The sequence below is a fragment of the Phoxinus phoxinus genome (genome assembly GCF_949152265.1).
Source record: "Phoxinus phoxinus genome assembly, chromosome: 9".
NCBI classification, from domain to species: domain Eukaryota; kingdom Metazoa; phylum Chordata; class Actinopteri; order Cypriniformes; family Leuciscidae; genus Phoxinus; species Phoxinus phoxinus.
Genome location: NC_136884.1, coordinates 21239922 through 21256030, shown reverse-complemented (window position 1 = coordinate 21256030; position 16109 = coordinate 21239922). Strand labels below are relative to the sequence as shown.

Sequence of the window (16109 nt, the reverse complement as noted above, 5' to 3'; positions counted from 1 at the left end):
AAGACGAAGTCTTTCATATTGCGCTGCATTACTGTCAGTAGCCGCGCGGGTTAAACCATAATAATACAGGACTAGCCTAAGATTATCACAAATAAACACAAGATTTTGACGCATATCCAAGCGTTTGTGGAGTGGAGTGTGAGCGCGCACTGCATGGCACGGACGCGCGGGAGCGAACACTTATCAACAGTGAAACAATTTAAAATACTCTATCATTTCTGGTCATACAGAAAATAATAATACATTATTCGCAACTACTTTTATTTGTGTAAACTCGCAATAACAAGAAACGTTGTGCTTTTGTCAAATAAAATAAAACAATCAGGCGCGCTTTCATGATCTCCGTGAACTGGAGCGCGAGAACTGAAACTAAATATAGCCTATATGTAGGCTAAAGCTTGAAATGTCCACTTCAAAACGAACAAATTCGAATCGAAAGCTAATACCTTCTGATTATGTAATCCGTATGAAAGGGCATTTCTCTCTAAAAGCGCACCCGCTTAACAGCGGAGATGGAGATGTTTTTAACCGACACTGATTTAGAAAACAATAGTTTATTAATAAACAATTAAAATGCCTCGTTATTTTTTCAGACACATTTATTATCATTAGGCTAGCCTATAAATCACCTTTCTGTAGGCTGTGGTTCCAGAGACATAGGCTATGGCTCTTCTCATTCACCTTACCGGGTGACCACGTCGTGGTTCACCAGAATTTATAGTTTACCCACCTCTTTTTTTACCACTACACCTCTGGCCGTAACGTTAACTCATCATATCGCCGGGATTATAATCATGCAGTCTATAGTGAACGCTAAAAGCAGACGCAGAAGCGAAGTCCCGTCTCTTACCCTGCACAAAACGCACACAAACACGGAAGATAGCACCGTCCTTTATCTTGTTCGGAAACCTGTGGACTCGATGTCCTGACAGGCCATAATTCACAGTCATTTATCACGATAATTATTAATTGAAATACAATAACCACCGAAAACACACTGAATCACGACCGCTTCAACATAATACCAGCCTATTCTGCACTGAGCGAACGCAGAGCCCGGCAAACGACTCCCCGTTGTGACGTAATATGACGCGATGGTGAAAAAAAAAGCGCTTTTTCAACACGGTCGAGGAAACTGTCACGTTTTCTACTAAATTTGTGCCCTTATGTCTGGCAAAACAATTTTTAATCATGCATTTACTCTTCATATGGTATTTTCACACAAGGTTATATATTAATTCTGAAAAAAAAAAAACCTGCAATATGCCCTTTAATACGTTTTGTGGTCTTATCCCGGACCTGTTTGGGAACTTGCTATCAGGTCTATCCCAAACGTGACTCTTTAGCAAACAATATTCAATACGCAAATATCAATCAACAAAATTTGTCTTATTTGTTACATAAGAAATTTCCTCTCACCGTCTTGTGAGTCTCACTGTCTGTGAGTTCTTTAATCTTGGAATTGCGTCCACCTAGGTCGTCGTGAGGAGTTGAACAATTCTCTTTCCTTAAGCTTGAGGATTTTGAGCCGTAGAGTGTTCTCTCGGGATGATCAGTCAACTGTTCCCCTCACGACGATCATCGGTGTTGCAATCGCATCCTCGTCGCCATTTGTCGTGGAAATTATCAATATTCAAAAACCTGGATGAAGGAGACAAAGTCGTTTCTCAAAAGATTAAACAAAGTATTTTATTTCATGCATGAAATAAGATGTTCCCACACAGACAGCGTCTGAGATGAGAAGGCCCATGGCATTCTCACGCAGAGAGCATCTGACATGAGAAGGCGAAGGCTAGTCCCTTTCGCCAATGTTTTATACCCTAACACATCCTGTGTAAAAAACCTTTTGTTACCTTAAACCCAGACTTCTTAGCTCATGGTCTCATGTGCTCATGTCCAACATTATTTTCTATCTAGACAGAACAACTTGTCATGTCAGCAAAAAGTTTCCTGCTTTTAGCTGCAGATCTTAACAGCTGATCGAAACTGCGCACACACATATTGTCAGCCTTCACATGACTCAGAGAACATTTCGTTCCTGAAAGTTTGTCCTAACTTTTAACATTTCTAAAAGCTTGGTTTTATATCTTTAATAATGTGCTTTTTGCTAATATGATTATATTCCTTTAAACTCTTATGAGTAAACAATACATCTTCAACGTTAATAAAAGTTGTACCCATATAAAAGTAAAAGAACACATCTAAATGTAAAATTTCCATAACACACTAGAAGTTTAAATTTTTTTTAAATTATTAAAATCCATTAGATAAATCTATAACAATATCTGAAATATTAGAACATATTAAAATCGGACAGGACAATGTCTTATGCTCTGTCTTTGCGATCTTCTGTCCTGGGTGCGTTTTATGGCTTTATTGCAGGGTGAGTTTTATTTTAACAGGAAAATCAGTTCTTACACATTAAAGAAAGAATGTTGACAAGATAACACACATCTCAACACACAACATTTTAAATAAAGCGCAAATTGTCTTTCACACTCTAATTTAAAAAAACATCAAGGACAAACAAAGGAAAATATTTGCATGTTTTGTAGCCTTTAAAAAACATTCGACTCAATTTGGCATGACGGTTTACTGTACAAACTCCTACAAATTGGCATCGTGGAAAAACATTTGATATTATAAAATCTCTGTACACCAACAGTAAAAGTGCGGTGAAAATCAATTCACAGAACAGCGTTCTTCCGGCAGGGACGTGGAGTGAGGCAGGACAGCAGTTTGAGTCCAAATCTATTCATCATCTACATCAATGATCTGGCATCAGTGCTAGAGCGCTCTACTGTCCCCGGCCTCATTCTACACCACACACACAGGTCAGAGGTCAGATGCCTGCTGTACACGGATGATCTGGTCCTGCTGTCCCGCACACCCGAGGGCCTTCAGTAGAGCCTGTCCCTGCTGGAACAATATTGTCACGACTGGGCCCTGACAGTCAATCTGGACAAAACCGGAGTCATGGTTTTCCAAAAGATCTCAGGGTTCACAAACACCAGTTCACGTATAAAGAGCAGGTCCTGCAGCACAGCACTAGCTACAGATATCTGGGCATCAACATCAGCGCTTTGGGACGCTTCGGTCCGGCTGTCAAAACACTGAGCGAAAAAATTACCCATTAAAATGTAGATAAAGCTATATAATTCAATAATAAATCCAATTATTTTATATGGATGTGAAATTTGGGGACCAGTAAAAATTTTTTTCAAATTGGGATACAACTTCGGTAGAAAAACTAAAATTAGAAATTGGCAAGAACATTTTAGGGGTTCACAGAAGTACGTCCAACGCCGCCTGCAAAAACAAAGGAAACCTTCAGCATCAGATAGGATACAATTTCAATCTTAACCGTTCTATTTCATCAGAAACAATCTTAAAACAGGACTTTAAGTGTAAAATACCGAACTTGTCCTTTAATATTACTACTCTTGGTTCTATTCATACAGTTTCTTATTTTGTGTAAAAAAAAAAAAGAAAAAAAAAAGACTGACCAAATATGAATTTAAATAGCACATATGGCCCATGTCTCTGAAACGCAGGTTTACATTTGAGCGGACCCCTTTTGCTGATGTTGAAGGAGCGAAAAGACTTTGGTCGTTCAAAAAAAGTCTCTGCAACCTGAAAAAAGCACTTGCAAACAAATTACAAGGCCTGTGGTGAGAGCATATTTTTATACATTTTCTACAATGTTACCAGTGTATTGTCCTCTAATTTATCATTATAATGAGTGACAAGATGCAAACATTTTCTTTTTCTTGCCTAGAATTCAGAAATAATATTCTGATTGTTTTTGTCTGTTCACAAGGACATGGATGTTGTTGGAGAGGATGCTATCTCAATAGAGAGGCATGTGAAAGTCCTACAGGACCAATATCGAAAGACACAGCCACTCACATTGATGAAGAGCGAATGAGGAGGACCTTTGCCTGGAGGCGGAAGGAGATTACTGGTGGGATGACTGTTTAAGATGCTGTCAACAAATATCCGTTCTTAAAGAGTCCATCGGGGTAAGTGTACAAATTGAGTGGTTTGGTTTGGTTTGGTAAGTGTACAAATTATAAAAGTACACAAACTGATTAACATGTAGGACACTGAAATTGTATAAAATGCAGATTTTCTTATGCTTGTCTTTTTATCTAATTTAATGAAGTCTGAAAGCTTCCCTCCATTAACAGCTGTGCAACTACCACTTTCAAGGCTCAGAGAGGTAGTATCATGTCAATATCTTTTTCAGCGAGTAATACGTAGATTAATGATGTCAAAAATGGTGTTAAAGATGCTTACAATGTTGATGAAAAGTTATTTATTAGCACAAGGTATTCTTGCTGAAGAGCAACTGCCCTATGCTGTAAACCTCAATGTGCAATATACATTATATAGCCTGTTTAATTTTTTGTAAGTATAGACAATTTCTTGTACTCGTGTTAACTTTAGTTTGAAGGTGTTACAGTTTTAAATTACTGCTTTATACTTCTGATTATATTTGAGTAATGTCTGATGAATTTTTATGTGTGATGAACAATTAATTGTCTCGACTCGCACCTGCTGCTGTACACTCTAAGAAGAAAAGGTTCAAAAAGGAACCTTTTGAGGTTCCTGGAAATTGCAACTGTGGGGGAACCTTAAAGGTTCATTTTTGAACCTTTTTGAAAAGGTTCTAATTGGAACCTTAACTTAAAGGTGTATTAATGAACCGCATGGGTTCCATTTTGAACCTTTTTTGCGCTATCGGTATGTATGTATATATGTATGTATGTTTGTATTATTATTATTATTATTATTATTATACATTACAACTTTAATCCCATTTTACAACATAGATCACAGACACAACCTATTATTCTTCTTGAAATATGTATTTATTTCATATACAAATAAGGCATATACAAATTTTAACACAGGACAGAAAGTACAATTAAAGCTTATAGAATATTATATTTCATGAAAAAAACTAACAGAATGCAACTCAATATTCACAATAAATAGTATTAACCCATTAATGTATTTACATCATGTATTTACCCACCCATACACTCATACATTAGATTATTAATACATTAGACTCATATTATTATATTAGATATTTATATATTCAGAATATTTAGGGAAAAATATAATGTTCACAACAACCCATTACATTTACATCATGTATTTACACACACACACACACACACACACACACACACACACACACACACACACACACACACACACACACACACACACATACACACACACACACACACACACATTCAGTCAAACAAAAAATTGGCCATTTTAATCACTGTGGGTGGTATTTTGGTTTCTGCGTTATGGCACATTAAAAACTTTTCAACAAATTTCAGGGTATTTTTCATCTTTGCAGCATACTCAATGTTAAAGATGAAGTGTATTGCCATCAGAACAGTAAGAGCCATGGTCAGATCATCCACTTCACAGACCTTCTCCCCTTCCATCAATATTTCTAGGAGAGACTCTTCAACCAAGGCACGTCCCTTTATGTACAGCACAGGGTTCGGTGTACGGGGTTCCTAAACAAAGAAAGGATAATGATATATAAGGTATAATGATATATAACAGTTAAAATACCATTTATGATTATAATTTTTTCACACATTTTCAAAAAGTAAAAAAAAAGAATTGGTCATTAAGAAATCTGTGACTTTGTAACATTATACCTGGTGAAATTTGCCGAATGTTGTTTTAGTCAGAATATAGTCATAAAACGAATTAATGTTTTGGTTTTAATAATACTATTACAAGTGGATTTCAGTGAGAAAATTTTTTGGTTTTGACGTCCTGCACCACTCTATAGTGGAACCTGCCATATTCAAAGAGATGGGGCATAAAAAAACAAATAATGGTACTGTACCTCATTGATAAGATATAGAGATCTTGGACTCTCCTTGAATAAAAGTGGAAGCAGCAGGACAGCAGCAGCCATTGAGAGACCTTAAATGTAAAAAAAAAAAAAATATGGGTATTATATGTTAGTGTTAATTGTGAATTGTATTTACTATCCATAAAAACAGATTAATTACATTTTCATTCATAAGCATTACCTTTGTGTGCCAAATCAATGTGGGTTTTTTTCGCTTCAGCCAACTCGGCACAAATATCCACTCCGACTTCTCTTCTGTGGCACTCATCAATAACTTTCTGTGCCACCAAGGCAAGATTATTCAGAATGTTCTTTTCAATGTTTGCATCAAGTATGCTTTCAAACTCCAAAACAAGCTATTAAGGAAAAAAATATTAACCAAAATGTTAAAATGTGCAAATGTTAATTGCTTTGAAGTCATAATTTGGAATATAATTCTACTCACAATTGCAGGGATTTTAAGGGCTGGATAACGTGAAAGTGTTTCTTTTGTGGAGTGATGTTTCATATAGTCTGTCCTCTCATTCCTGGTCCGTGCCATGCAGTCTTGTAAAAGACGGATATTCGGTGTCCTCTTCATGCATTCCGTTCTCATTTTCTCCACGTGGATCCCTATGCTGTGTGCATCTTCTCCTGATTCACTCTTTCCACAAAAAACATACTTATAGGTATGCTATTATTAAATAACACACCGGTTCTTAAATCCTGAAGATTATTTGTGACTCTTACCTCTTCAGACCTTTGTCTCTTTTGGTGCATGTCTTGGACAACAGATAGATCCTCAGTCTAAAAAAATAAAATAAAGTCATTCATTACTGTAAATATCCATTAAGGTGTTGTATCATTTGGCATACCTCTTTATTAGTTAGATTTTTGGTGATACATGTCTGTTGGGTGCTCTGAGAAATCATCTGGTTTTTTGCTTTCCCGAATCTGCTGCGAACTTTATTTATCTCCTCAATGTCAACCAAGGGTGATCTTTCTTTCTTGAATTTGTTCTTTAGAATCTCATGCCATGACTCCTTAAATTTAAAAATAACACTATTAATTAAACATGTATAAACTTCAAGATAACAATATGAAAGAATTTTAAAGGGTTTATGAAATTGAAAAACTCTTTTGTCATGTTCTTACATATCCCTTTCCTGTCCGGTCTCTCAAGAATTGGTATTTAGTAACAAGGGCTGAACACACCCTGTTGTACTGTTCACTTGTTGGATACCTGGGGAAAAAAAGAGAGAGAGAATAAAAATTGTCCTCCAAATTGTGCTCTAAATTTATGCTATTAATTATGCTATATAATTACCACGTATATGAGGACATCTGATCAAACAGCGTCTGAATTATTTTCGATCTCCATTTGCTCCGTCCTGTTGAAGAACAAAAATCACTGCTCTCCTCATCAAGTTTTTTTTGAATGGCCAAAGGGAATTTTGGCAGCTGATAATATGCTGGCCACACTGTTTGAGCAATGTTCTGTGAGATTGTTGCGATTGACCCATGTGAAATTCCAAACGAAGTCCTATAGAAAAAGATTTGAAATAAGTGTTATTTTGTATGTTTGTCACAACTCACAACACAGGAGACAATTTATTATTTATTTTTTAGAAAGGAGACTCTGATAGGCTATTACATGTATGAGCGCGGCTGTATTTCCTTTGAGTCGTCAGTAGGTGGCACTGTGTGTTGCGTATGATACAATGCGTGTGCGTCATTTTGCCTCAGTCATTTTGAGAGACGTGTAGCGAGCAGTGTGAGAGAGATGCACACTCTCGTGAAATTGAGGATTTGAGTTCATCCATGGGTAAATATTTTGTGAATGTATTTTTGTTTAATACCATTTGTGAATGCATATTTTGTTGTGTTATTTCGGAGAACTGTCATATTTTGGAAAGTTATGTCGTGTGTAATGTCCGCGATGATATGACGTCACACCATGCGGTGTAGGCCTGGTTATTTAACATTATGCCAAATGTTATACACTTACATTTTTCAAATGTTTCATGTTTCATGGGATTATAATTGTATGTGATTATTTACACAGTGTACAACATAATGTTGGGGATTTCAGCCCTTGTGAAGTGAATGTGGTGGTCTTTAGGTGCTGATTGTTATGTGAGTATTATTTTCTCTCAAATGAATGCAAGTGGGTAATATAAAAAAATGTACTTATGTTGTTTTGTTCTCTTTGTACAGTATTCCCTGCCGTATTGTCTTGTAACGTCGAATTGTTACAGTATTCTTTATTTTTGATTTTCTTTATTTTTGCAGTTTAAACTGGTTGTATTCTTGTACTACTGTGTTTAAGAGTATTGTGTTCATTATACACAAAAACACTTTTTGGATAAAAAGTGGACTGTGATACTTAAGCGTACAGTGTATCACAGAAATAATTGTACCCTGATTAATGTAGAGCAGTGAGGTGGTTTGAATTGTATCACTAGCTCTGTGAACCTCATTTATTGAATTTTGTTTTCTGCTCTTTTCTGTTTCTTTTGTGAACACTTAAAAACTTTTCTTATCAATTAAATTGATAAACTGCATTTGAAAATAGTTGTCACAGACTATCGGTATGGAGGTACATAAATACCCACCACTAGTATGCACAGAAGACTAGGGTTGAGTGTAGCTTAGCATTGGTGGATAAGTTATGGGGAATCAAAGACAACGCACTGTACCTTGTTCATGTGGAAACATAAGTTTTAAAGGGGCGCTGTGTTTAGTGTCATTAGCAGATATTTTTTTTATTATTGGATTATTTTGGATTATTTTGTAAATGAAAAATTTAACCAACCCTGCGGATTTAGCCACAAGAGGTGTCAAAGTTCAGTTATTGTTAAAGACTGGTGCATGGCATTTTTCCAAAATGTTTGTAATTGCAGATTTAAATAAATTGTGTAAGATTTGCATTGGTAGTAATATATTATAAAACTCCTTTTCACAGTGGTTGGTTGTATTTGAAACTGTCTACATACTTTTGGACATAAAATATTGACGTAACATACTTACTCATGATTGGTGTGTGTGGTCTTAGAAGGCATCTCAGTCTTTAGGCTTTGACGTAATCTTATAAATTTAACTTGATCCTTCATTTTCGGAAATATCTTTGATATCATAGTTTCAGTTAGGTTCACAAAAGTGTCCCCATCAATTTCATTCTCTGTAAAAACAACAAGAGTCAATAGGCATTTGACATTTTTCACCAAACTGCATTAGGAGTTGTGTATAAATGCACATACACATATTAATGTTTAGTAATCCAATGCCTCAAGGGGATCAAAAGAGTTCCTTCCAGGTTTTTATATGTATCCAGTCCATGGAAAGCTAACTCTTTCCCTACTTCAAGGGCACACCAAGATGTTTCGGTAACCTTGTATGCATGGAGATGACTGTCAAATTTGAATGGAGTGAGTAATTTTCCAAACATGTACCACGAACCACTGTGTCCATATATTGATTTGATCTTGAGAAATAATGGAATCTCTTCAGTGTGTACAGTGTCAATCACTTTGCATTCTCCAGTTTTATAGGCTGTGTTGTTAACTGTGATGGAATTTGTTTTTTGTAGGACTTCATTTGACAGAGGTCTTCCAATCTGGGATTCCAGTGTGGCCAAAACTAAAGAAGGCAGGGTGTTTGATGGGACATCACAAGCTCCTGAGGCATGGCACACTTCATATCCAATGCTTTTCTTCTGAGCTTGCTCCCAGCATTGTCTTAGCTGATGCCTTCTAGCAAGTGATTTGGTGATGTTCTTGAAGTTACAAACAACAGTAGACACTTTCTTGAAATATTGATGTTTTGCCTCAAAGCGCATACAAGACAAATGAATTAATGGCCCATATGTCAGCATAAGTGAAGGATAGTGCACTAAAAAATGCATTTTTGGAATGACACCATCAGGGAAAAGCTCATGAAATGTTGCCAAAAACTCTGTAATTTTCTCCTCAAGATAGGGTATCCACGATCTTCTAACCACTGGGGCCATGATCAAATCTACCACTTCACACAGCAAGATGTAGCAGTTCCAATACATGTTTGGAGGTACATAAGATCCGATCATTAGTGGTAGTAGTCGAAACAATGTCCAGGTTTCTGAAGCTTTACCAGAGATTTGACCTCTGCTTCGCAACATTCTTTCCGTCAAGATTTGTGGCTTAGATGTTTTATCATTTACAGAATATGAAAAATTTTCAATTTCAAAGTTCAGCTGATCTAGGGTGAAGTGTTTATCCTTGATTAACTGATGAAGAATCCATCTGAGAGCATTAGGAATAACTCCCTGCAAGATATCATGCATCACATCAGGTGGAAACAAGTGAGTTATCACTGAAGGAGCATAGTTAAGAGATGAGAAACAGCACTCTCTCTGAACACCATAAATGGACCCATTTTCAGGATTTTCACAGACAGCCTGCAGGTGGTATCTGTAGTTAGCACGGTCTCTTAGAGTAAAGTCCTCTTCTTTGAATTTGGTAGTGATGTCTTCTTTTGTGGCCATGCAAAAACGGCATATTCTCCCATGTGAAAAATTTCTTTTCAGCCCAATCAAAGAGTGCGCTGAAAGATTGTCCGCTGAGATGGTGACTACTGTACCATAGAATTTTCTGCTTTCCCCATTACATGACAGAGTCACTCCCTCTGTCTCAAGAGATCTCACTTCTTCAATCAAAGGCTGAAACAGATTGTTATAGTTGGTAGAATCTTCTTCAATAAACCGATGTCTGATTAATGATGAAAGGTAAATATTCTCAAGTTTTGATGTATATTTCTTATCAATGTTTCCGAGTTTAAAATACACAGCTGTCAGTTTATGTTTTCCCCTTTTTGAGCCTAAAGGGTTAACGATCTCAAATTCATCAATGTAGAAATGTAGACGTACATTGGGTACGGAAGAAAGCTCACAACTTTTGAACTGGTCTCCATCAGTGTAGTCCTCCATAACATCCGGATGTTTGGGTGTTTTCTCTTGGTTAAGCATTGCCCACACATCCTCATTATGAGCAATCTTTCTCAGCAGAGCCTTGAGAGGTATGTACTGAAAATGTGCACCATGTCGCTCTGTTTGATCTAGCGGAATTTGTACAGGTGCAATGTATTCAAGTTCATCTTCACAATAGTGCTCAAGCATCCATTCACTACTGATCTGTCTAAGGCATTCATCAAACATATTTTGCTGATCAAGTAGTTCAGATAAATTGTCATCAGCATCAGTGTCAATTTGATGTTGTTGTTGAAGATGAAACCTTATAATCTCAGCATAATGAGTGGTGAACTCCTGAAAGATGACTCGCAGGTTCTCCACAATACTGAACTGAACTGTGGCTGCAATACAATGCTTCTCTCTTAATTTCAAAATGAAGAGACAAAGATTGCGCTTGAGGTTTGGCAGTAAATCTTCTGTTCTGAACTCTCTGCAGTTATTAATGTCCTCCACATTTGTGTTAGGCAACTCCTCTTCAAAACCATGAAAGTCCTCCGTAAGTTCCTCTGAGTTACAATGCTCATTATCACAAGCTTCCTCTTCTTCACTGACCAATGAAAGAAGGTCTCTATGTTTGCGATAAATATGTGATCTATAGGAACTGAAGGTTTTGTTGGCTTTGCAACAACCATTCAATCCGCATGTGAATTCAAATTTTGGTTCATTTTGATGGTAAAGGCCAATATGTCGAATCTGTTTAATTAGGGAGAATGTTTGTTTGCTGCATAGTGGACAGTTAAAGAGAGTGGGCATTTTTGTCAGATTAACCTTGAAATATAGGGATGAATTCCTGGAAACTGTTTGCAGTCAACCAATTAGCCACATCTTGGATTGTCCACTGAATCACCTCTGTGCTCATCCTTGTTTTAGTCTGTATACAGAAATTTTTTTACAATTACAGTTACAATTTAGAAAGCATTGTGTTATCACATACATTTTCTTAATATGGGGATAAACAATTAATCATGACTAATCTAATATGGGTAGAAGAATGTCAATGAGATATTTAGCAGTGGTTCTGACTGCAAGCCTATTATGTTTGTACTGATTTTATTCTCTTTTGAGCTGATGATACATTTTCTTTTTTTAACCCTTATGTACTGTTGCGGGATAATTTTACCCATTTTGATTGAGTTATCGGAAATATAAGTTAACCTATGTTTTTTTCTTACAATTTTGTGACATATTAATATTTCAGTACAAAAAAAAATATTTTGTCAGCCACATAATGGTAAGAATTAGCTATCATTTATTTTCAATCTATCTGGAATACAATTCAATTTTGTAAAGTTTCAACACGCTGATTAGTGTTGTTAAATGTGCATACAGAAATTTTATACGATCTTGTTGTCCGTGGCTCAATTTGACCCTCAGGTATTCAAAAGCAACCGTACAAACCCAAAATACAAAAGATTTCTTTGTCAGATCTCTAGGCCTGAAGTGCCAGTGTTTTGCGGAGTTTAACAACTTTTTTATTTTCAAAGTTTGTGAAAATAAAAAGCTGTTTTACCTGTTAACTGTCTGTCTCACTTATTGAGCATTAACTTAAAAATGACCTACTTAAATTGTTACAAATCTTGAATACTTCAGAGCACACTCAAGTTTGACATTGTATCACAAATGAAGAATATATATAGCTATTTATCTATTGCTCTAATTTCTTTTGAAAATCAGTCCCCAAATGAAAACTAAAGTCTAAAAGCTTTAAAATTATATAGGCCTATCATTTGTCAAGATTATCAGGTTAGACTAAGATATTAATGTTATAAATGTAGTTAGTTCACCCAAATATATGTTTGACCATTTGAGTAACTGATGACAGAATGTTCATTTTTGGGTGAACTATCCCTAAACATTTTGTAATACAACCAATTGTGTACATATATAACGTTATGCCGTTTTTTGTGTTCAAAGCGGTTATGGTTGTACTTTAGATGGCGCTATGGGGTGTTTTTCCTTAGGAATTGCGCAAAAATAACACTAGGGAGTTTGATTAAAATCTTTAATTTAGTTTTATATATTTCTTTATTTTAACTAGAAATTTAAATGAAACTGAATAACGTTAATTAGCTAGTAATGAGTTTAGTTAAGAACCACTTATGTAAATAATTTAAAAGATTGTAGCTTAGGCCTTATATCCAGCCAACTAATACATTTTATTACTATATATTGTTATTAAAATAAAAATGAGGGGGTAGAGGTAAAAAAAATCAAACAAATATAAACCTCAAATTGTTCTTGTTCTTACCTTTTTTCTGTGTTCTGAATCAATCAAATTTGCGATTATACTGTCGATAGAAGAGTCACATAATGAGCTCAAAGTTAAAGCTTATTATGACACACAACACTCATATTATTATCACAGATATGAATAAGGTTTATAGTTATTTTTCTATTTTATTTTTGTCTTACCGAAGATATTTCCGTCGATCCTCCGACTAGTCCATCAGCTGACGTCACGCGAGTCGCGCATCAAAGTAACGGTTTAAACGGTTTTTTTTTTTTTGTTGTTGCAGTGGCATTGAAGACCATTGAAGATTTCGTGATTTACGTTTACATGCAGACAAAAAACTTTCACAATTGAATTCACACAATGAAAATAACATGAGTTTAATATGAATCACATTTAGGCCACTTAAATTAAATTAGGCCTACTAATTAATTGTTATTAGTTAGTATTGGCAGAATTAAAGTGGCTAAACAATAATGAAAATGTTATTGAGGTTTATGTGTTCTGATTTGTGGAAACAAATACATTGTTACAATGTTCAAAACTTTTAATAATGATATAGGTATACATGTCATTAGCCTACTATTAATATGAAAAAAAGAAAAATGTAACAATGCAGGCCAATTTTTGTTTCCACAAATAGGTTAATCAGAATATTATTGTTATGCATAATAAAAATGATGATAATAATAATAATAATTATTATTGATATTATTACTTTTTGGATGAAATTTTTGCTAGAGGAATCCAAGAGGAATTAATTAATAGCCGGATGTTTCAATATAATGTAGTCTAATATCTCTATCTATATCTTTATAAGAAAATAAATATAGGCTATGTAAAATAAGAGCAAAGGTCTGTAGTTCACTTTGCAATTTACAAAAAAAAAAAATATTTTTTGATTAATGTTTACTGAATTAAATTTATTGTACGTACTGAAATAATTTATTGACTTCTCTGTACATTTTGCATTTATCACCCTGAAAGCAGGGGTGTTTCAGGGCTGTAGTTTTGCTTATAATTGTACAAAGTCTTTTTAAACTAACAGGTGAACAAATTAAATTACAAATACATCCGAAAATGCTTATCACCTTCATTCACCTTAAGTGAATGTAGCCTTGGCCAGGAGGGGTTGATGTCATCAGGCGGTACCCATCGTTCATTGGGTGTTTCGACCCTTATCCGCAACACCCTCTCGATGGTGGGTCGGCAGTGGTGGCCAAGTCACTGCCCATCTTCCCCTCCTGGCTTCCAGCTCAACTCCTCCCTCCTGCTCCATAACCAGCAAGAGGCTCTTTCCGCTGCCTCCCCCATCCTGCGAGCTGCTGCCTTCCTCTCCTTCCCTGTTATTCCAATGGCTGTGAGCATTCTCCACACTGACTGAGCAGGGAATCCTCTACAGCCGACCTCGGCCGGGAACAGCCAAGCCTGCCATCCTTTCCCCCTGCAATCGTGCAGCAGGTCTTGGTATTTGGCACTCTTCCTTTCAAAGGCCTGCTCACACCCCTCTTCCCATGGGACTGTAAGTTCTATGAGGATGATCTTTTTTCCCTCTTCCGACCACAGTACCACATCCGGCCTCAGGGTTGTCTGGACAAACTGGGGGAACTGCAGCCTTCCTCCCAAGTCGACCTTCATTTCCCATGATTGGGCCTTTTGTAGCAGACTGGTTCTTGTTGTTGCTGTGGTTGGTGGCTTTTCCCCCTCCCTTACAAACTGGATTGATGTTGTTTTCCGAAGTGGTTGGCGTTTCTTTTTCCTTTCCTGCTCTAAGGTGTTGGCGAGTGTCATGAGCACTCTATCGTGGCGCCACCTGTACCTTCCCTGGGTGAGTGCTTTTTTACACCCGGCCAGGATGTGTGCCATGGTGCCCCTCTCCCCACAAAGCTTGCACAATGGGTCCTCTCTCATGCCCCACTTGTGCAAGTTTGTTGGGGTTGGGAGTGTATCATACACAGATCTCAGCAGGAAGGAGATGCGGAACGGCTCCAGTCTCCATAGGTCCGCCCAGGTAATCTTCCTCTTGGGAAGATCCCATCTGGTCCAGGCCCCTTGGGAAGCTAGGTCCACTGCCCTTGACCTTCGTCCTTCTTCTTCCAGGTTTCGTACCTCCTCTTGAATCATGGCTCTTCTTTCACTGGTTCCTGCCTTCCTCCACTGTTGGAAATGGGAGGTTCCAAGACCCTGTCTTCCTGTGCATGGTGCTCCAATGACATCACGTAGCTTCAACATGCTCTCAGCTTGTGCAACAGACGAGTCAGCTGCCCACTTGCGACCTGATCTTGTGATGACGCCTGCATGTCTGACTTGTTCATCCTGTGAGTCTCTGTATGTCATTACGACTCTGCACTTTGCAACTTTGAATTCCTCAACCACGGATGACAGAGGAAGTTGGAGCTGCCCTGATCTTATGTAGAGGCCTACTGAAGTGAAGCTTGGAGGGATTCCCAACCACTTTCGGAGGTACTTATTGATCTTCCTCTCCACTCCTTCAACGCATGTCATCGGGACCTCATACACAGTCAGCAGCCACATGAGTCTTGGCAACAGTCCGTGTTGATAGAGCCAAGCTTTAAACTTCCCAGGGAGCCCTGATTTTTCGATCCTCCTCAGCCATTCCTCCATCTGCTTTTCTGTACTGGCTATGTTGTTCCTGTCAGTAAGCGAGTCATCAAACCACTTTCCGAGGCACTTGATTGGATTCTCCTCTATCGATGGAATCACTTCCCCTTGCACATGCATCTTGAACCTGTTGGTCAACTTCCCGTTCCTGATCACCAGACTCCTGGATTTCTTTGGCTTAAACTTCATTCTGGCCCACGTTGCCATGTGGTCCAGAACAGTTAGCACCCACCTCGCCTCCACATGGGTTGTGGTCGTCACAGTAAGGTCGTCCATGTAACCTCTTATTGGGGGTTGTCGGATGCCTGACTCCATTTTAGGACCCCGTGCTTCCTTCTCCGCAGCTGTTATTAGGAGGTTCATTCCCATAACGAAGA

General features: G+C 37.3%; 1 protein-coding gene and 1 long non-coding RNA gene across 4 annotated transcripts; one reads left to right on the top strand and one right to left on the bottom strand.

The window, feature by feature from the left end:
- Positions 1-4613: 4613 nt before the first annotated feature.
- Positions 4614-14899, bottom strand: LOC307003868 (sterile alpha motif domain-containing protein 3-like). 2 transcript variants are annotated; one of them, XM_079622726.1, is made up of 8 exons: positions 13293-14899; positions 13129-13168; positions 11649-11751; positions 6626-6682; positions 6342-6539; positions 6078-6252; positions 5888-5967; positions 4614-5546 (listed from the first exon to the last, which is right to left on the bottom strand). In XM_079622726.1, the coding sequence occupies exons 4-8, from the start codon at positions 6653-6655 to the stop codon at positions 5268-5270; spliced, it is 762 nt and encodes a 253-aa protein (XP_079478852.1). In that variant the 5' UTR covers positions 6656-6682; positions 11649-11751; positions 13129-13168; positions 13293-14899; the 3' UTR covers positions 4614-5267. The 2 variants fall into 2 exon arrangements, with proteins under 2 accessions (XP_079478852.1, XP_079478851.1); XM_079622725.1 differs by having other exon boundaries at positions 13129-14899.
- LOC307003869 lies at positions 7542-10574 on the top strand. Of its 2 annotated transcripts, XR_013798855.1 has the most exons (4): positions 7542-7700; positions 7941-8011; positions 9243-9303; positions 9465-10574. It is a non-coding gene; the product is annotated as an uncharacterized lncRNA (long non-coding RNA). The 2 variants fall into 2 exon arrangements; XR_013798854.1 differs by lacking the exon at positions 9243-9303.
- Positions 14900-16109: the final 1210 nt, after the last annotated feature.